Genomic DNA, 22,239 nt, shown 5'->3' with positions numbered 1-22,239 from the left:
GGAAGTATATTTCACAAGAGGAGAAATATTAGGATAGAAGATTAGTCTGAAACGAGAAGGTGAAGCTATACTTCACTAGAAGGGTAGTAGATAACTGGAATAGCTTTCCAGCAGAAGCGGTAGTTGTTTTTATCGCGAACTTTCTCATTCTAACCAGCCTTTTTATGCAATCTTGTGCAATGTTACACTCCTGGATTCCGTATACTTGGAAAGAGAATCATTAAGCGTGTGCGAATGAATGTGTCCCCGGCTCATTGACGTAACACACTCTGCTGCGCTGCAGCTGGTGCAGGGAGATAGATCTATGGGGAAACACTGCAGCAGATGCAGCCTTGAGTTAACACGGCCAGTTCATGTTTGTTTGTATTTCTTCTTCTGTTTCAAGCGCCTGTATCTTACCTACTGAAAAATAACTCCGTATAGCTCTATAAAGGGAAAGTCATATGGGGGGGGGGGGGGAGATAATAATAAAATTAAAATAAATAATAACATATCCGCGTACGCTCCTTATCGTTTACTTAATCTAATAGCCTAAAGCTCTTTATTTAGGTTACCCTGGAATCTTTTCCCCCTGTCAAATGCTTATTATTATTATTATGATGTATTGTTTCATATAGCGCCATCGTATTCCGTAGCGCTGCACAGCAGGACATTGTTATAAAAGCTCGAACTTCTTTTCATTTTATATATTAAATGACTCCATACATGCGATCCATCATAGCCGGTTCAGATTAACATGGTGTACAGTTCTAGAGACCCCGTATCCAGACCGATATTGCTTTATAGAAGGGAGTTCAGAAGAGGGCTACTAAAACGGCAAGCGGCTCGCAGGACAGACTAAGGGATCCTCGCAGGTACGGCCTCGAGGCGAGAAGAGAGAGAGGATATGATAGAAACATTTAAACATGATTGTCTCTAATGATTTATGAACTAATCAAAGTATTAAATATACCCCCCGAATCAGATAAATGCCCGTTCACCAGATCTCTGCCAGCACCTTATACTTCATTTTAATCAAAGGATAAACGAAATGACAGGAGGCGTGAGAGTGATTTCTGGAATTAGCAAAAGCATTTGAAATATTGGGATTTTTTTGGTAAGAAAATTGAATGTAGGCATTTAACTAAATGGTGCAGCCCTAAGAAAAGGTGACGTCTCGGCTTATTCCTCGTTAACTCCTGTCTGGCATTTATTCACAAGGCAAACAAAGCTACCGTGTACACAGCCCCCCCCCCCCCCCCCCCGGTTACATGGGGGCTCTCCCAGAAAGCACTGTAAGCATATGTGTGTGTGTGTGTGTGTGAGAGTGTGTGTGTGTGTGAGTGTGTGTGTGTGTATGTGTGTGTGAACCTAGTGACCGCAAGCATGGAGGAACTTAATATGATCCTGGTATCTTAAACAAGCGTCAGACCTTTGGCCTTTAGACGTGATAAAAGCGTTCCCCCCCCCCCCCCCCCCGTACATACCAAGGGATTGCGGTGTTAAAGGGACAGTCAAGCCAACACAAGCCCTTTAATGCATACGATCGCCGCATGGTCCCCCCGTGCTGATGCATGTGGGGGAAATCTCTGTGTTACCTCCAGGGCAGGCTCGGGGGGGGGGCTATTGATGAATATCTGACCATGTAATATGAATCCCAGCGTACTTTGTTGCAAATCAATAAATCATAATTGATCTGGGACATTGAAAGTTAGGATGGGGTGTCCCAAAGAGTAAGACCCCCCCCCAATATATTATTTTGACTTTTTTTGCCCCCAAACACCGCCTTTATTGGAAATCCGTTCCTTTCAGGTTGTCTTATATTTTACCTTATGCACTTTTCCTCAATAAAAGCTCATTGAAATACAGACAGAAACATATATTACATATGGAAAGAAGCACACGGTGCCAAATAATTATTATTTTTATTTTTTATTATTATTTTATTTTAACAATAAGAAAACTGTAGAAATGATTAAAGCTAAACGGGTTCTAAAGAATAAATTAGCATTAAAACCGCTCGGTTAATACAGCTTCCACATAAATTACAGTAAACTGTGATACAAAAAATATCATATGCATAATAACAGATTTTACTACATATCTGCACATAATTAGCCGACCCTTAACCCTTACAGTGGCGAAAATCCGCAAAAAGATCCCTTCTCATCCGGCAGAAAAAGAGATTTGCAAAGCACAAAGGTCACAGGTCCAAAAGTGCTCGGAAAAGTCGGAAAGACACCATTGTGATTTCCAAAAGCACGAGAAAGATGAATAAAGTGAGTATTTACATAAAAAAGGCCCCAGTGGAAATGTGGAATATAAGCAAGGTTGTATTGGCAACTATAGAACCCTAGGATAAGACAAGTGTAATATCTGCTTTAGTCGACACGTGGCTCCGTCATGCCTAAGAAATCTTGTAGGGGTTTATTCACTAAACCAGGAGTCGCGGTCTTTTCTCACGGACCCCCCAAGGATCTTTGTTTTTCTAATTATTTTTTTTTTTTAATAAGGCGTGATAAAATGTCAATGACATCATTTTAATAATAATAATAAAAACGGTGGCGTCCCTTTTAAGAGCTACCAGCTCATGCTACAAATAAACAAACCTTTTGAGACGGAGATATCAAGTTTAGTTATTTTAAGGAACTACACCATAACATGGAACAGATATGTCTTGCACCCAATTTAAGATGCTAATTAGGTTCTAGATGCGTTCTAGAGCCTTCAATGAGGAAAAAAAACCAGAAAAAAAAACAAACCAGTGCTCTGAGATAGTTCCAGTTGTTATAGCTCATGCAGTGTATGGGGTCTGTATGGTTGCGATATGAGGTTTTCATGCTTGGATCACAGATCTAAAAACCTAAATACAGCGTCTTGAGTCCCTGTCACGTATACAGCAACGTGGAACCCCCCCTGGACCGGGCAAAGTGCTTTGATATTCCGTATAATATGTTAAATTAGGACAATACAGACTTTTAGCAGCAAACACGTAACAGCAGCCATGTTCCGCGGCATTGCGTCAGATTACCTCCCACTCATCTTCGAAATCGGAATTGATTAAAACAGCGTCGTTTTTCGGGGGGTTTGGGCAGTGGCTGTAGGTCTTCGTGAGTCGCTGAAGAAGACCCCCGGTGGTACCCACCGCCCAGAGCTCATCCAGAGGGGTCGCTGGAAGAAAGAAACAAGATGGCAACGAGCCATGCACTGGGCGTCATAAAATCGGAGGGAAAAGCAGCTATAACCACAGTTATCACCCCAAAACTTACCGACACAAAAAAGATACTGAAAACTGAATGTGATGGCAGAAAAGAATCATTTATCCCATCTAGTCAACCTAGAATGGCCCTTTACAGAAGATGGCCGTGTGCATTTGGTCCAGACTATAAACGACGCACCTGTTAACCAAGCCATGTTTCCGGGAATCTTTTTCCAGTAGTCTCCGGCCGCGTTCTTTTCGGTGACCCCGTAGCGCCGCGCGATGTCTCCGCTTGGACAGCGAGCCCACACTGTTCTGGCGCTCACCGCCAGCTGACACGCCTGCAACCCTGAACGGAGAGAAGAATTACGATATCGGAGGTTTACACATAGTTCTGACGAGAATATGTGCCTATTACCCGTAATCTGTCACATTCAGGGTTAAAAACTGGGGCAAGACTAAATAATATAACCAGTGGAGCTGGCAGCGGAGGGGTTAAATACCCCAAAGCCAGGTAGATATAGCTCAGAATGTGTTCTATTTCAGACGGGGCTCTATAAATCAATCCTTTTCCAGCTTAACCTCGTGTGGCTCCTAAATGAAACCTAGATTTGTCCAACTCACCGGGCACATGTTCCCAATCAATTCCAACGGGCATCTCGTCGGTAATTCCAATCCTCACGTAAACGTTACACTTGTTGTCGAGGGTCCAGAGCATGCTGTCGGTGGGGCTGGAATACACGCTGACCAGGCTGATTCCTACAGGCTAGAAACACAGGATCCCGGTGAATTACTGTAACCGAGGACAGGGAATAGATCATCCGCAGACGTCGGAAAGCACGTTAGATCCACACGGCCAAAAGCACTCTGGATCCTGGATTCATCAATACTAATATTGGAGAGTCAATACCCAGTTTGTTAACGATGCATTATCGGGGGTCCCGTCTCTGCCAGGAGAGGTAATAAAATACCAAACAGCACACATATTGGCAGAGATTTTATATTTCGTATATTTTATGTATTCAAACTATATGTATGTGCATGCATATATATATATTTATATAGGTGTGTGCTTACGCAGGGTTAATTGTCATCCCTAGGAGCCTGGACGGGATACATACACACAGATCAATAAAACTGGCGTAAGCAAGGAATTCGAGGAGCCGCGGAAACAAGAAATTTGAGTTAAAAAAAATATATATTTATAAATATGTAAGACGTTAAAAAGATATTAATGTCTTCCTGAGCTATGCATTCCCCGTTTGCTCAAATTGTAGACGATTCACCCGAAACAGATTTTTAATGGAAAACCGTGTTTTAAAACGGCAGCAAATAAGGACGTTTCAGGGAAGCGGCCAAGTTGCCGAGCCGTTGGCTCATCTGGCGGTATAAGATGTGCCAGAGACATGCCTTCTAACACAACAGCGTCTCTCTGCAAAACAAGCACTCTATTTAAATCCGACGAGGCCCAGAATAACCGGGACGCGATTATGTCCTCATTGTACTCCGGCAAATTCCCGAGTGACATCACGAGACTATTAGGACGGATCCACTGAGTCACCCGGCAGGAATCCTGGCGTGCCGAGCGGCAATGTTCTTGTTCCCAGGGAGGTTATGCGATGTCACCTGAGGGTTTAGGTGAACGTTGAAGCTACCGACAGCGTACAAATGGCCGGACATTGTGAGCCCAGAACGACTGGGGGGGGGGGGGGGAACAGGAGGATCTAGGTCCCCTGCAGCGCTGCGGGGGATCTGGATCTTAGTCTCATAGTCAGACCTATTTGAGGTCTGATTATAAGACGACCCCGATTATAAGACATTTATAAGCATTTGCTCTGAAAAAAACCTTATGATCAGGCAAATACGGTAAATAAAATGATACATTTTCCCTAACATTAATATTGCGTAACTAGCTTGCAACACGTGTAACAAAAAAATCTGACGTCATAAAACAAAACAAAATAAAAAAACAAAACAAACAATCAACGTTTAAATAAATCGAGGTACCGCTGCATTTGCAGGTGGTTAGACAACTGATTTTGTTGCTTTACTATATGCGTCTAGAATACACTTCTTCTCGTATTGTTTAACCCCCGCAGAACAGTCGCGGTAACCAGCATAGCAACCCGGTAGCAGGAATCACAGTAAAACGATCCCCGGCGCTCCCATGGAGGCTGTGTTTGCAATAGTGCAGCTGGTATAAAGCCACAACAGTCTCTCTTTGCCGGCAAACTGGAAACGAGCCTTACTTGCCATGCAAATATAAACAAAGCGACGTATTAAATAGGTCACATTGCGCAGACATGGATCGGAGGTGCAGAGATATGTGACTGTATCATTATACATGGATGGACACAGGCGTATTTACCTTTGACGCTGTTCTAGACCTGACCCGGGGCTGATCTCCCAGCCACCTCCTCATGCGAAGCCGACATCCTCATGCGCAACCTATGGAGTCTGTGCCGACATGGCACGGTCTTCCACAATGTAAACGAGCCGGACGGGGAGATCAGTGACCTCTCTCTCTCGTAGCCGGCCCACTGGGTGTCCTAATAGCCCAGGAAGATTATCTGCCCCTCAGTATTGTAGCGGGGGCCGCTGTATGTTGCCGTACAGAATTACATTAGTGTAATGTGCGATTCGTACCCTGTTATATCACTCTGCTAATTTGCATTTGCAACGGCTTTTATATCTGTATCATCAGAATAGTACACAGTATTGCTATAGAGGGGTCTTACGCCTCCTAGCCCACCGGAGGGTTTGGCGGCCCAGCTGCATTCCGAAGGATACCTGCAACAACCCTAGATTGTAAGCTCCTTTGATCAGGGCCCTCCTCACCTTTTGTCTCTGTAAGTCAAATTGTTATGTTACATACTACTTGCCTGCTAGTTTTACCTGAATGGGGGGCTCAATCATGATCCACGCCGGCAGCATCATACTTGGGTTCAGAGGCTGTGTTCCCACTCGGAAGTAAACCACTCCACTAGTGTCACAAGCCCAGATATGCTGGTTTCCACACGACAAGCTGCATAGTCTCACAGAGCCTGCCACACAGAAAAGGATCGTCAATTAGGGTCAACCTCATGCAGTTTCTGGGACACGGGCGCTTTCGGTACAACAGACATCTTTACTCGGATCCGAGCATGTGGAATATCATTAAAACATCCAAGTGTGAGTACAAAGAATCACGAGCTCACAGAAACCGCACGGATACCGTGGAACGAATACATCAAGAATCCGTGATAGAAGAAGCTGGAACAAATAACGCTCAGCTTTGTTGGAGATTTCTCCATGGTCTTCATGGCGAAGGGATGACCCACGCACCGCGCGCCTCTCTGGCACAGAAAGGGAACAAGATATTTTTACCACTTGGGTATTTATGGCAATGGGACTGGACACAGACACAATCTCTCCGCTTTATCACTTTGTGCCTTGAGTAGAGACCTGGAACTTCCATCCACGCTACAGATACACAGATCCACCAACACGGCTTGACCCACCATAGGACGTGCACTAGATGCACAGAATTGGGCAACAGACCAGGGAGGACCATGGGCATGGACATATGGGCAGCCCACCAGACAGATCAAAGTGTATCCCATCCCTCCAGAGTTAAGCAGAATTTTATACACGAAACAAGGACCACTTAGACGGAAAGAAGATATCATCAAAGTCATCAGTAACGTCAGGGAACCACGTCTCCCACTACCGAATACTACAGTAAAGGATCCCAGGGCTGCAGATATATCATGGCCGGGAATGCTCAGTCCTAGCACTGTGAGTGTTTTTCCAATCCTTTGCCATCGATGGGGCCACCGTGACGACCCAGATCTCTCTGACACAACACGCTTACGCCGGATGAGACTCTCGGAGACATGGCGGTCGTGGTTGGAGGGATCTCGCGCTCTTATCACGCCGTACCACCAGTAACGAGCCCGCTCCGGTTTGACTACAGCTAGGCGTGCCGAGGGGGGTCGGGATGTTGCTTAGAACGGACTGGCTTGGAATTCTATCGCTACGCAATCTACCTGAATTTGCATTAAAATGCCTTTTTTTCAACAGATACAATGTTGCCGTGGCCACAATAAGTCAGACAGTTTAAAGTCTTCACAAGAAATAAACAAGACTAAAAAGAAAGACAAAAAAGCATAAACAATTGTAAACAATATATATAAATAGCAACTGCTTAGATCTAGATTGTGATCCGCTAACTGAGTTGGTCCACAAACCTACAGGAAGACGGAGACTAAGAAGGATCCAAAGCAGGTGTTCCCACTTTACAACATATGTCACACTACTAATGTCCACACAACAGGTGTGTGGAGGAACCAAAGGGGTGGAAAAACTCCAGGAAGCTTTCCTACAGAAATAAACCTGTGGCCAATAAATAGTAGGAATGCAAACAATCAGATATACTTCACAACGCTTGTGTAATCACCCTTATTTATGCAAAAACCCAAGAGATATTCTACATTAAGGCTATGGAGTATCTAACGCAGTGTTCCTGGGAGCGAGAGCTCGGAGGTGGTAGAAACGACCGCGTGTGCCCAGTTCAGAGCCAGGACGGGCAGTGTGTGCCGCCAGGTGGGTGTCATAACAGACCCACGCTGCCCACTTCCACTGGAGACATCAGACGATCCATGCGGCCATAACCAGAGCCTGGAAGAAGTGTGCCAGCAGCCAGCTTGTCATCGTATGGTACTGGAGGACACAGAATGAGCTATAATTAACCCTTCAAAGGTTATGTCACAAACCTTTGGCATTAAAAATATTCAAAGGTACAGCAAAGGGCAAGGTGAAAAAAAAAATAAACCGGACATATAAAAGAATTAGGTCGACACGAGCCAACAATTACACACAAAGAACGCTTTACACCTATCAAGAAATAATTCACAGAACTGTACTGGATGAAGAAGGAGGCGGCAATTTGCCGACATCTGGTTTTACTCTCGTACAGAATTTGCCCTTTAAACGTCTGGAAACAGCACTCGCTGACAGCAGCCGGCAGCCCTCGCTCCACAAATGTGGTGACGGGACCCAGCCGGCAGCGGATTACTCGGCGGGTGACAGTATACACATTTCTCAGCGGCCTATATCCAGGATCCTGTTTCTGGCCCCTCACACGGCACGGTACAGCGCTGCGCGCACAACACACATAGTGCAGGCGCCGGCCATCTAACGACGGATACAACGTTCTGCCTCCCCCGGCAGATTTACGGAGAATAAAAGTAGTTAGAAATGTATCTAATGTTTATGATCCGCGCCGTCCTGCATACGACTGCAACGATTTTTAATAAAAGGGCTCAGTGTGCAGAGAAAGAGGTTCATGAGGATTATTCCGTATTTAGTAACTTTTCAACTGGAGTTACATTTAAAGAGGAATCCTGGAATATAGTAGTGCAATCACCTTAGCAACCAGTGGAAACTTTATATCCGTGGTTTAGCAAGGCCTGGCAACCTGTATTATTAACTACATAGCCCTTGTTTTATTAAATTACACATGGATTTTGGGTTGCCCTCTAAGCATTGCTTTTTAAAACCATCAGCCCCAAAACAAACACTCCAGCCCTCGAGCGCGACTTTCCAGCCCGCGGCATTCGGTGACAGGGTAGGATATCGCTGACTGTCACATGAGGCCGCAGCTGTTGAAATGTGTCGTAGCCGCCGAGCGTCACGGGCCCGCCGAGCGGCGTCTCGTATCGCTCACATAGCCGAGCCTCCGTAAAAAAACAAACATCTCAGCGTGACATTCACCAAACACAACGTTTAGAAATAACCCCCCCGAATCAAATAATATCCAGAGATGTACCCTCCGGCAGGTTCTCGCCAGCATCGGCGCTATTCTTACCTGTTTATTAGAAGAGAAAAAAAAACGCCGCCGGCCGTCAGTTTGGAATGAAAAGGGCACCGGTGCTAAATTTGGAAGCTCTGATACGGGTCGTGTAACCTTACATAAATGTCATTTTACTGATACAGCTAGCGAGCGCTCAACAAATATTGGGCGTTTGGAAAATTAACCCTTGCCTACGGCGGGCAGTAGCGACAGCCAGCGAGGAAAAGCGAACGTCGCTACAAATGCCTTTTTTAACCCTTCGCAGGATCATAATATAATTTCTCATCTGGCCCCCAACAGATTGTGGGTGGCTTTAAAATAAAAAATAATCTCGTATGAGCAGGTCCCTCCTTACCGGTCAGATCTTTATGTTTTATTATTGTTATTATATCCTGTCTACCCATTGTACAGCGCTGTGGAATATGATGGCGCTATATAAAACAATAAAATAATAATAATTAAATATGGCAAAGTCTCTAGAATCGGAGTCCCTCCTCTCGTCACGCTTGCGCTGGGGGGAGACTTAAGTAAATTTTGCGAGGCGATCTATCGCTGGGCTTTAAATATTTTCCAGGGGATGTCTAGCCCGGCAGCTACCTGCTTTCTATACCAAGCTGTAAAGGCTGCGGAGACGACTTCTCAGGGTTTAGGAAAAGGCTCCTTTGTTACTAAACATTTACTAATGTTTGGATCCGTGACGCCTCGGTGATTAAAGATAAACTCGTGGCTCCTCCGCTCTTCATAAAGGGGGCTTCAGCCGTCGAATGCTGCGTATTTACCTCCAGCCTCCGCAAGCGCCGCCTCGTGCGAGAGCACCAGGAGGTCTAAAGAGACCGCCCCGTGCGCATGATCAGAAATCACGCCAGTTATTTCAATGGGACTCAAAAAAAAAAATAAATACATTTTTACAAGCAAGCCCTCTATATGTGTTTTTATTCCGGGACGTAAAGTTACGTCATCAGCGATTCCATTGTGCGGCCCAAAAACGGAACGCAGATTTTTCAGAAACGAGCGAATGTTGTTAAACATCGCTTGCAAAGCGCAGAGCAGAATGTTTCCAGAAGAAACCAAACACGCACCTGCAACATTTAAAACCAAGCTTAATTTAGGACCAGGACATGTCGTTCCAGCTAAGCCGAGCACTAGCACGCGCGGAATGATCCCGCCACCGGTAATACGAGTTTAGTGAACTTGAAATGCTCTGCGTAATAACTGCTGACTCCGTCTTCGCCGAGACATCCAGCCAATCTATCACAGCGGGGGATTCTTTTTAAGAAAAACATCTTCCATCGACGTACATAAAATAAGATTACCATACCGTCTGTTCAATAATTATCCAATGCCCATATAGCTATTCTTTTGAAATCGCATACCATCCTCGCATCGCACGGATAGCGTGACGTCCAACGGGATCATTATTTAGTGAAAAGTCAGATCTTGTGACCACCTGAAAACGCCAGAAGCAACTAAAATATTACACTGTGTCGGCGCCGTCAAAATCATCGGCTGGTGCATTACGGCTATGTATGCCTGCACCATAAAAACCTTGAAGGCAAGGAAAAAGCAGGGGCGGTTTGATGTGACCAACGCCAGCCCGTGTACATTACACAGATGGGCAAACTTAAAAACCTAGCGGCATGTCATAGATAATAAGGAATATCGCTATAAGTGAAGAAGGAAAGAGCCCAGAGGTCACAAAAGCCTATGGGACTCTGAATGGTCTTCTGCGTTGTTCTTTTACTGAGCCCCTCTGTCACTAGCAAAGTTTTGTTAACCGTGATCCCTCGGTGAAGACTGCATTGGAATCTTGGCATCCGTGACGCTTATCTACGTTATGACAAATATTCAAGACACGACATGGCAACTTCTATACAAAGTGCAACAACCAGCCGCAGGCCCCATATGTGTTACCGGCTACCACCACCACCTAACATGTCCATAGGAACCCGGCTCCCATTGGCAAGAATGGAAGTTCTACTGATCATGTGTAAGAATCATACTAAGGTATACTAAAGGTATGCTTCCTGCTTTTGATAGAGGCAGCTGGGAGAGGAAAAAAGACTGCAGTCTCATTTTTTTTAACTCCAATAACCAAAGATTGCCTTCAGCAGTAAAATGCCATATAAAAATGCATATGTATATCAACCGTGTTGGATTTTGCTTGGATAAAAGACACAGAACTTCCCGTTTTTACTTTGCTGATTGATACAAGATTAGGGAAGCTGGAGAAAAATACCCCCAAAAAGGTATTCATTTCCTTGCCCTGACATTTGGGAATGAAATCTGTTCTTACAGGAAAATATGAAAAGGTTTGCATCGTTCTCTCCAAGGAACAAGCTTTCCAGATTTGGCAGACGTCTCACCTTTTACATTTTAATGTAATGTAAGTAGTTAGGACGTAAATAAACCCAAATTAAGTTACACTTACCGAGCTGTGAGAGGTCCAGCTTTGTCCAATGCATCCCCGTCGGACATGTTTTGGATAGAGTTCTGATGAACACCCCTCCCTGGTTATCAAGCGCCCACAACGCATCAGCGCAGGCAGACAAATGGACCACCTCGGTCTCCGGAGGCAGCTGGACGGTCGATGGTCTAAACGGAGGGTTCAGATCGCTCAAACAAAACAGATCCTTTCTACTTTGACAAATCCAGAGGACATTTCCTAAAAAAAACAAAACACAAAACCCACCACATTACCATAAACAACACAATTCAATAACCACTATCACTCTATATTAGAAAACATGACGCTATGTAGAACCTCCCAGACAACAATTTCATTAAGTTTATTAAAGTTCTTACTGTGAAATTATACTTTGACTCTTCCGTTAACAATCACAATGACCAAATTTAGATTTCTTACATCCACACCTATTTTAAGTGGACGTCGTATCCAGTTCCGCAGCGATCTCATGAATCTGGGCAGAATAGTATGGTTTTACGCACCTTCTTTGGTGGGTGAGGCAGAAGCTGATACACTGGCCCATTTGGTGGTAGAGGCAGTGCCGCGTGGCACAATATTATGCCAGTAAGTACCTACAGCAAAGGAGTTAGAAGCATAAGTAGCCATTTGTTGACAGAGCTTGAATACAGGAATGGGGAAAGGGTTCCATCGTTTGCCCCAGGAGCTTTCTAGAGCAAGATCCAGCGCTTATAAAGTAAGTAAACACTCACCTACTAGGCTGCCTTTGGCCACATGAAACTCGTTTTTACCCGAGGTGATCCACACCCCGCTGCTGTTGACTCCCAGTAAGCTGGGCTGGCACTGCGACTGCTGAGACCAGAACGTCATTCGGAGTTTGTCTGCTACTTTCTCAACGGGAGCCTGCGCCACGTTGGCCACGGACTGCGTAGCCTGGATTAAGGTTTGAAACAGGGTGTAATGGTCGAAAACAACGTAATCCGTGATGCTGACCTGCAAGAAACAGACGGTATAAATAACTGAAGCATATCCAAATTATAAAGGAACCCTAAAATCCACCAAAACAGTGACAGCTCTCAACTTTTTCAGCTTGTTTACGTTATAGGTCAATGTCCTCCTCCTGCCACGTAGAAGATCTACCACTCATATGTATGGGGCATTAAGTGTTGATGCGGGTTGAAGTGAAATGAGTCCTCCTGCTTATAGGGGGGATTTAACACAAACGAGAAGTGGAATGGGACCCTATACTATTTTACTTACTAGACAAAAACTATTCATTTTGCTTCCTGTCCTTTTATTTCAGATGAAATTCAGAGAGGTTTTTTTTCATTCGGAAACAAAATCTGTTGTTGCTCTCAATGTCTCCCTACGTTCTCTGCCGAGACGGATTTGCGTCACCCAGCACAATTCTTCAATACATATCATTTGGTTCAGGAAGTCCAATATTCTACACATTATTTACCAAAAAGTATAGGTTTCTCACACAATAACAAGAAGCTGACAGAAATGCCTACTTGCCACCAATGATCGTCTTCCCCTTGTGGCCTCTTTGGAGTCACCCCAGTCCGGAACCATAAGTTACCCCCGGCATCCAGCGTCCACACCGTATCCTGGTCACCGAGTGTCACGCACACCGGCTCCAGAGCCTGCCGCTCGCTGCAAGAAACCGTGTATATACCTCTGAATGACAACTCCAAGAAATGCGGCATCCGACACGGCAATTTACAGATTTGGTTAAAATCTCAATATTTTTAAACGTACGTTTTGAGGAAGATCACAAATTATTGTATTCTAAGGTTTACATGAGCAACTGACAATATTTTCTTTTAGTATTTGGACCATACCATTATTAAACGTTGGGGGCCACATAGTATTAGTATTTATTTATTAAATACCTGATGAGATCACATTTCCAAGCCTCCCCTTCGGGCGATAGGCTGCTCACTCCTTCCCTGTACAAGAGCCCGTGCTGTTCGGTAAGAGCCCACACAACGTTATTCCGGGCTGTTATCTGGGATAAGGGGCAAGGGCAGTCTACTTTCACAGCTCTGGCACAAGGCCGGTCAATACTCAAACCTAGGGGAAAAAAAATATATACACATAAAAAGTCATTTTAGCCTAATGCTAGTAGAAAACCATATATAATTTTATCATAGCCAGGAAACGAGTTTCACTGAAACAATGAAAAGGTTTTGCCCCCAGACATATACATAAATATATCGTAATTGTAAAGTACCGGTTTGCAAATACAGATCTCCATTCGTTCTGATGATCCATGCGGTGTCATCACTTAACGCCACGAATGAAGCTTGAGGAAGAGCTTCGTACCAGTGCCGCTTCCCTTTGATTGTTACTTTTCCACAAGCAAAAGCCTTGTCCGTCTTTTGTTCCACCTTCCAAAGAAGGGCCCCTAAAAAAAATGAACGCATATGTAAAATAAAAAACTATAATAACCGCACCTGTTTATTACTACGTAGAGTTGCCCCAGAACTTGCCATATCAAAGAGGTACTGTCAGATTTGGGGGGAAAAACTCAAAAAACTTAAACTTTTGTTAAAGTAACATTTTAACATTATTTAAATGTTATTTAAACAGGGTTTAAATTAAAACATCGGGTTTTTTTTTTTTTACTTTATTTAACATCCTCCATGTTAAATAAAGTTTTTGTTAACTTTATTTAACATGGAGGATGTTAAATAAAGTTAAAAAACCCCCCGATGTTTTAATGTAAGCCCTGTGCGGCCGCAGACCCCTAAGGCTGGCCCTTAGAGTGGCGGACCCGGTCGCAGTTGCGGCGGGCTTAAGGGGCAGGTGCCCCTTATGCCCTGCGTTAATGCGGCCGTAGAGGCCGCATAGGCCCAGTCAGTCCGGTCCTGCCGCGGGCCCAGCCGCAGTTGCTGCTTGCTCCGGCAACAAGGTAAGTAGGGTGAGGGAGGGGGGTGCAGTGAGAAGGGGCAGAGGGGGGTTAGATAGTGAGAAATGGGGAGAGGGGATAGATAGTGAGAGGGGGTACATAGTGAAAAGGGGGAACATAGTGAGAAGGGGCAGATAAGATGGGGAGAGGGGGTAGTGTGAATGCGTATGAGAATGAATGAATGAATAGATGTGTGGATGAATTGTGTGAATGCGTATGACAATTAATGAATTCATGTGTGGATGAATTGCTTGAATGATTTGTGAGACTGCATTAATGAATGTGTTAATGATTTGTGTGAATGAGTAAATGCAAAGATGGTACATGAAGGGTGGGCTTTAACAATAAATAAATATGGGCTGCTCGGGCTTAAATGCCCGGGCCTATTTTTTGTCCCAGTCCGGGCCTGATCACAGCTGTTTCACTCAAAGGTGTGTGTGATATCATAACGTATAGACAAGCACATGCTGTTAGCCTGAAGACATTGCAGAAAGTTCAATGACTGGTAAGCAGGGGTATCTAACCTGAGGGAGACACTGCCACCTGCTGGACAGAATCTTCAAACTTCTGCCACCACAGCCCCGCACCAGGTAGAGCGCTGCAGTAAAGCGATCCTTTATAATCCAGGCACCATATATACTTCTCCGACACAACTAAACTCAGAATGCCGTTGGCAGGTCCCGAGTAAACCATCCAACTCTCTGCAAGCTAACAAAAAAAAAAAAAGGCAAATATATCAAGTGTTCAAAAGTTACGTATTCATGTTTAAATCCAGTCTACTGCTCAGAAAAGTCAGGAGAAACCCAAACCAGTACGCAGAGTCTGACACACTAAACACATACATGCCTTAAAGCATCATTACCTGCTCTGGTTTGGTTAGAGCGCTTTCTTCTTGGGTGGACCGATTCATTTCTTGGGAGACGGCCATGTCCGCTACACTAATATCTGAAGATGAGTGTGGAAACCTATGACCATAAATATCATCCTCATCGCTAGACGCCCCCATGTGATCTTGGTCAGCCTGCTCAGTTTTATGCCCTCCGGTGGCTTCTTTAGAATCAGCTAAATGAATGTAAATGCTTTGACTGCCATCCCCAATAAAACTTGACAATGCGTAGGAAGTCATGTTGGAGGATGGCATTTCACAGCCTCTTTGCTCTTCATCTGTAACAGTGGCAGAAAGAGGGTCCGTATCCCACACACCAGCGCGCTCTTCCAGATCCTCACTATTCATACAGTCCTTTAACTCGTGCAAATTCATGAATGAACCGTTGTCCTGATCCAGCAGAGAACCTACGCTTTCCAACTCGTTATGCTCCAGACTACCAGCAGGCTGTGGTTGGTTTGAGGTCACTGAGGTATATTGGTCTTCAGTATTGGTGGCAACCCGTGCTTTTTGGGTTATTTCAACCAATTCTTTCTCTCTTTCATTAAGATGACCACCTTCATCTTCCAGAGCAGGGGCAAGCGACTCGACAGGCGGAACAGCACTGAAGACATCCATACTGCCATCGTCAACAGCTTGGTAGTTCCCACTAAGAAGGCTCTCATGGGAGCTCAGGTGGTCTATACTGCTGCTCGGCATGCTGGGCGTTGTAGAAAAGAAGTCAGAATTCAAGGTATAAGGACTGTCTACACTTGGAGTGCTCTCAACTGATCCCACATCAGAATTCTTGGGTCCGTTTTCTGATATCAGGGCATGTGCCAAAGAGAAAAAACAAACCACCATTAATTAGCTACGCGGTTAACACTCCTACAAGGTCACAACATTGTATTGTTGTGAATTGCAGGGTAGTGTCTTCTAAATCAACTATACTTTTGGAGACAAAATGTGCTCCTAACCTCTTACTAACATCCAACAAATATCCCGCTGAGTGCCAGAATCTGCCCGGAAATTACCTTGTCTTTTCTTCTTCTTCTTTTTAACTTTGATGGGTTTCACGATAAGTTCCTGGTCAAACTCTTCGTTGCTGATCATGCTAAATCTTTGCGACGCCGGCTGGTGTTTTCTCGGCACGTTATTAGGAGACGCATTCTGTCCCCCGGCTGTCAGACTGAATCCGCTGTCGACTGAATTTAAGGAGCTGCTCCTGCTTTTTACTTCCGTGGGCAGAGAGCAACTCCGTGCTCTGGCCTCGCCGGGTACATCTGGAGCAAGCTCTTCGTTTTCTAGGTCACAAATCTGGATCTTCTCCGTTTTTATAGTTTGACCGGGTGTTTTGGGCTCTCTATCGGACACGTTTTGAGTTTTGCTGTTCTCCGGAGACAGGGCTGTGTGTGCCCGGAAAGGGCTATGCAGAATAGCTATTCAAAGAATTACACACAGAACATTTAGTTGGGGAAAAGTAACCAATTACTTCCCTCTTCCATGCATTCTCGCCGTTTTAAACATATTAACCTACGTCTATAGGTTTTCCCAGAATTATTTCCCAATTAGTAATGGTCTATCTTTTTTTGGCCAACTTGCCCAAGACCACCGGGATCCTTAAAATCCCTGGTGTTAGTAGGGTACAGATCATATAGGACTAAACGTTGAAGGTTTACTTTTCAGAGAGGGAAGCCAGTGGAAGTTCTAGTAACAGAAAAGATATTCAAGGAAACTTAAGATGTAACGTACATAAAACTATCCTACAGTAAAGTAAAAAGCGATTCCAAAAATGAAGACTAGGTGGGGCAATTGGTTCTTTTCTGTCATCAATGCTGGGAAATTACACTTCCACAAAACATCAAAATTGTGAAATGGACAACTAGATTGACACTACAAGTTTTGATAAATTCCAACAAACCAGATGCTACGCCTTCAGGCATGTCAGAGATTCGGATAATTTCTCTGTCCCCCTTGAGGAGAAATATCTCATTGTTTGTACATGTTACAGACACGATGTCCCCAGCACTCTCCAGTCCTCCAACAACAGCCTGAGGAAACAAAAGAACGTACAGATAAGCGCTCCGCCGGTTGGACCGGTGTCCATAATAAAACGATCAGATCCGTGAAAGTTTACTCATATATCATACTAGGCATTGTAATTAATGATTCGTCAAAGTGGAAAAGCCCCTTAAACAAACAGCTGCAGGAGATAAATGTCTAAAGGCCAGAGGACCTGTTCTTTGAAAAGATCTAGGACCATCAACCAAGGCTGGTCCTCCATGTTCTCTGGTGACACAGTGGGGGGTGCTGGGTTATTTCTGCTCCCCATTGGTAAAAGTTAAAACTCCAGCCCTATTCCTGCACTTTTTTTTTTTAACTGTTCACTGAATTGGGAACATGTACCTGGTTGAGCGTGTCTATCAGATAGATGCTGTACTCATCCCAGCTCAGGACCCAACCATCATGTAGGAAGCATGATAACAGACCGAGGTGCTTCTCAGATAATGTATATTTGCCATCCTTTGAAATCTCCGCACGAGGGTATAACTCAAAAGAGTCAAATTCTCGAGACAGCACATCTTTCAAAATAAAAGTGGAGTGGACAGATCCATGAGCGTCGGACTTCCAGAGACGCAGGCTTGGTCTTGAGGCAAATAACGTAAGGTCACTTTGCTTGCAGAGCCCAGGTATGAAACATGCTCCATATCTACCATTGCTGCAAGATTAAAGAGAAACAACATAAATATAAATTGCATAGTGTCATGCCACGGCATGAGTAACTGGGGCTTGGCACTGAATGGGTTAAGGGACTTGAGGCTAAGTCCAGTAACATTTGTTCACACCTTTCCTTTTGGAGCCAGAGCCCTAAATAAAACTTGATTACCCCATGCTGGGTATTGTCACCTTGGACTGGAAGGGATTCCTGTCGAAGAGTGAAGGGCCAGACATCCTGGCTACATCTCCCTGGGGTGTGGAGACAGGGTATCAATAGACACAGGGTAAAATTATTAAATGTATAATGTCCAAAATATGATGGGTACATAACTTTTGGGCCCTATCGTACATTGCATCCTTATGCCTGCGATGTGCTGGTCTCAGGGAGACCAAACACGCCATGCAGGCATGACCATAACAAGTGTTATGCGAACGCGCCCTTGTGCCAACTGATACAGGTGTGGAGTTTGGTATGAAAATGATCGCTAGGACCAGAGAATTATAATGATCCTGGTGTCATAATTATGCCAAGCTCGGCCGGCGTCATATTACATATTTTGTGATCCCAGACCAAAGTTGAGAAGATATAACCCCGCCTTCAGAAGGTCATAGTTCTGAACCCCCTACTCCCATCCCCTTGCTCAGGTAACAGGAAAAGGGCGGTCTTGGGGGGGGGGATAAAAAGGTGGGCAATTGGTAATGGAGGAAGAGCCTGTTTTTACCATCACAGAGACCACGTCAAGGCTCCAAGGAAGTATGGTATGATACTCTGTTTTATCCCTTTTATTTTACACTGTTTTGTACTATCTAAGTCTGTGTCTCCTTTTACATGCATTTTTATGTAACAGCACTGTGACCCATTTTATACTCAGATTAAACATTTTTAATCAGTTCTGTCTTTGTTCTCTAATCGAATTCAGCCTAGAGATAGCCTTTTGTATACATATAGATACGTCACGTTACTAACCGGATAACTATATAGATATCAGTTTGAGGATTGTGTAGTAATCGCGGTCTGATTGTTTTTGGGTAACCTAAGACGCCCGGTGTTAAAGTTCTTGGTGGTGGCAGCGTGGTTTACACTGGGAGTTTTGGGGTGACTGGTTGGGGTTGGTGGTGGTTGCTTGGTGCCCTGCAAACCCATCAAGCGTCGTCTGCCAAGATGGGCCGAGCTTGCTCTGAATCATACAATTTTAATGCTTGAAGGTTTCTTGAAGGTGTTTGGCTAGCATTCTAAAGAGATCAACTAATGTTTTGGGGGTTTTTTTGTAAGTGGAACACCACATTTAAACATCAAGTTCCATGTAGAACGTCCAAAAGGATATCTGGCTCCAGTTTGTCTTGCGATGTCAAGTATTGCTCATAAATGGACGTCATATCAAGAACATATCCCTCTACCCCATAAAAAAAAGAAAAGAAAAGAAAAAACGTCCTTACGATTTCCTAGGCTGGTTACCAACTTGCTTTACGGACTTTTCCTCTGTGTAAAACAATAGACATCTTTGGGTGGTTGACACCAGCAGTACCTTCTGACTGTAGTCCAGCTGGACTATAGAAGATAACTCCTCAAGTATAAGGCTGGGGTTACAGGAACCCTGTGGGCACAGACATCATTTAAGGGGTGACTACATGCAAACACTCTATAAACCGTAGTATAATAGACTGTTTGTGCTAAATAATAATTATGAGCATCGTCACCTTGTCGAAATCCAGATCAGACTGTATAATCTTTCCTCTGGCATCACCAGAAAACAGTTTCATGCCATTGGGACTCCATGCCAGTGCTGTGATGCCACTCCTGTGATTGCCAAGAACATCAAATCTCCTTAACTGTAAAAATCAAACCATAAATAGTAAAATGTACAACCAAAAAATACAATAGTCCCGGTTCAAACCTACTATGATTTATGTGAAAATCACTAACCTGTTTGTTTCTGCCGGGTAAGGGGGACACCAACTGGAAGACGGCCACCCTTCCCGATACGGTGCCCACGGCTACCAGGTCATCAAAGCAGCTCAGAAGCTTCACCACAGAGATGGACTCCATCTTTCCCTGTCAACACGGGAAAGCCGGCAGGTAGATTAAATATCACACTACACGCACAAAAACATATGAATTCAAAGCTCACTGGCCACAATAAATGTGGTAGGCGTCCGGGGAGAGTGCTTCACATAGAAAGCATGGCACACTGACCCTGGGGGCAGCTTTAGTCCTTAAACTTCCAACGCCCAGACAGCGAGGAACCCTACTGGATCTCTGAGACACGCGTAGCATTGGCCAGTAAGACATGACGGCTGCTGGGATCACCATTGTTGGGAGCCGTCACTTTGTCCACCGGGTATTGGCTCCTTACCTCCAGGTTGTATTTCTTCATCTGGTTGGTGTGCCGGCAGTACAGGTAGAGCATACCGACGCTGCTGCCGATTGCAATATAGTCACCATTGGCGTCAAGCGCGGTCAGGTAGACCAGTATGGAGCGGAACCCCTTCTGCACCTTTACGGGAATGGCATTGAGAACGGAATACAGAGGACAGAACTCCGTAAACACCACAGCTTCTGAGGGAGCAGCCATGGCTTTTGATTCTGTCACCGCCAATAAAGCCTCGTTATTCCATCACCGGAGCCCGGGGTCATCTGAGAAACAAAGAGGAAGAATAACGTGACTGTCTGCATAATCACAAGGCAGCCGTACAGGTCTTCATCAGTCCACTCTCTCCTAAACACAAACGTCCAAGGCGCTCAAAGGGTGTTAAAGTCCAGCCAAGAAGTCCACAGTTTGGCACAATTTTGGAGCCGCTGACCTGGTTTCCCCCCATGATAGATCATCTCTCAGGTTTATCGATTGTGATTTCTGATGGCGCCATTAAGACCTCCAGCAATAACCCAGAAAATGTAACGGCGCGTAGCATTAATATTATCTTTTATTTATATAGCGCCAACAATTTACGCAGCGCTTGATACAATACATATATTCAAGGGGTCTGACGAGACGAGAATCCACAGAATAAGACAAACCGATGCATTTATTTACAGAGCGCGGGCAGAGTGCCAGAAACACGATTTGAGGGTCACATCATGACATGCACAGAAAGACAAGAAGGTCCAGATCCTTCAAGCTTACGATCCATTACTGAGTTTATTGTTACTCAAAATAGAAGGTCCATGTTTTTAAGCAGATGAACCCCTTTCAGGTCCCCGAACCGATCGCCATATCGGGTGAAACGCTCCATTTCACCGACAAAAGGGTCTTCTTCACATCTGTTAAACTCGAGCAATCACGGCAACAAGTCAACCACCTCTAATAGTCCAGGTAACCACACAGCCTATTCTTTCAGCTAACAGTAGAGGAATTCCAGATCAAAGTATCGGGGAGGACTAGGAGAATGATTAGAGGTTAGAAAAAGCACAAATCATTGGGTTATCTTCCATAAAGAGATGTATTTTTCGCTCCAGGTGCGCTCGATGAAGATGAGGAGCGAGTTTCCTTGTATACATAGATTTGTTTTGAGGGGTACATGATGGTGATCAGAACACTAAATCATATTTAACCTCCATGTATCTGAATTACCCCCTCGGAGGTTAAGTATATGGAAAGATTCAGGTGCAAAGCAAGAAAAGTGGCACTCAGGGGGAAAACATTGGTTGCTATGGTGACTGCATTACTTTAATTTTGCAACAAAACTGCTCAGCATACAGAATCCCCATAAGCCTATTTATAAAGCAAGTCTGAGGCAAAGATCTAAATGTGGAGTAGTCACCATGGAAACAAATACAGCGCATTAGAGGTTGAAGCTCCTGCACATACACTGAAAAAGTGTTGCATTAAACTTCATTATATATGAAAGGGTTAATCCTAGGAAGATGATGCTGAGAACAAAAAATAATTAACCGTGATTTCTATATAAGAAGGAAATTCATTCTTAAACTGAAATCTGGGCCATTAAACCATAAAAGTGCTTTTTTAGAGCAATGATCATCGCTGGAGGTCAACCTGTAGCCATCACAGAACTACAACTCCTATAATGTAGAGGCAGCCACAGCCAAAGGCCACTTACCGGCATAATCCACAAGCTTCATGGGAGTTGTAGAACACATACCGGCTGTTACAGTACTGACACAGAACATCGTGGCGTTTAATCTGCTTTACAGCCTCTCAATACCCCAGAGAACAAAACCTAGAGGCCGGAGAACGGTTCGGCAGCCACGTAAAGCCGACACAAAGAGCAGCTTTGTGGATTGTGTTACGGCTTACATTACAAACAACTATTGTGCCGCAGACCACCAAGAAAAGAATGGGGTCTGTGTGCC

At 44.5% G+C, this 22,239-nt stretch overlaps 1 protein-coding gene across 1 annotated transcript; it reads right to left on the bottom strand.

Annotated features, from left to right (window-relative positions):
* Positions 1-2,686: 2,686 nt before the first annotated feature.
* On the bottom strand, positions 2,687-22,056 carry LOC149272701 (tectonin beta-propeller repeat-containing protein 2-like). Its single transcript, XM_089506781.1, has 21 exons — positions 22,029-22,056; positions 20,285-20,484; positions 19,855-19,983; positions 19,629-19,760; positions 19,368-19,525; positions 17,619-17,931; positions 17,134-17,263; positions 16,247-16,651; positions 15,210-16,033; positions 14,872-15,055; positions 13,670-13,843; positions 13,329-13,509; positions 12,948-13,089; positions 12,186-12,426; positions 11,958-12,047; positions 11,440-11,673; positions 6,074-6,222; positions 3,803-3,944; positions 3,378-3,527; positions 3,011-3,150; positions 2,687-2,704 (listed from the first exon to the last, which is right to left on the bottom strand). The coding sequence occupies exons 1-21, from the start codon at positions 22,054-22,056 to the stop codon at positions 2,687-2,689; spliced, it is 4,164 nt and encodes a 1,387-aa protein (XP_089362907.1).
* Between the last annotated feature and the right edge of the window lie 183 nt (positions 22,057-22,239).

The sequence above is a fragment of the Sceloporus occidentalis genome, unplaced genomic scaffold, assembly GCF_023333645.1.
Source record: "Sceloporus occidentalis isolate IW3139 unplaced genomic scaffold, rSceOcc1.0.p SCAF_422, whole genome shotgun sequence".
Classification (NCBI taxonomy): domain Eukaryota; kingdom Metazoa; phylum Chordata; class Lepidosauria; order Squamata; family Phrynosomatidae; genus Sceloporus; species Sceloporus occidentalis.
This window is presented reverse-complemented; position numbering and strand designations above follow the sequence as displayed.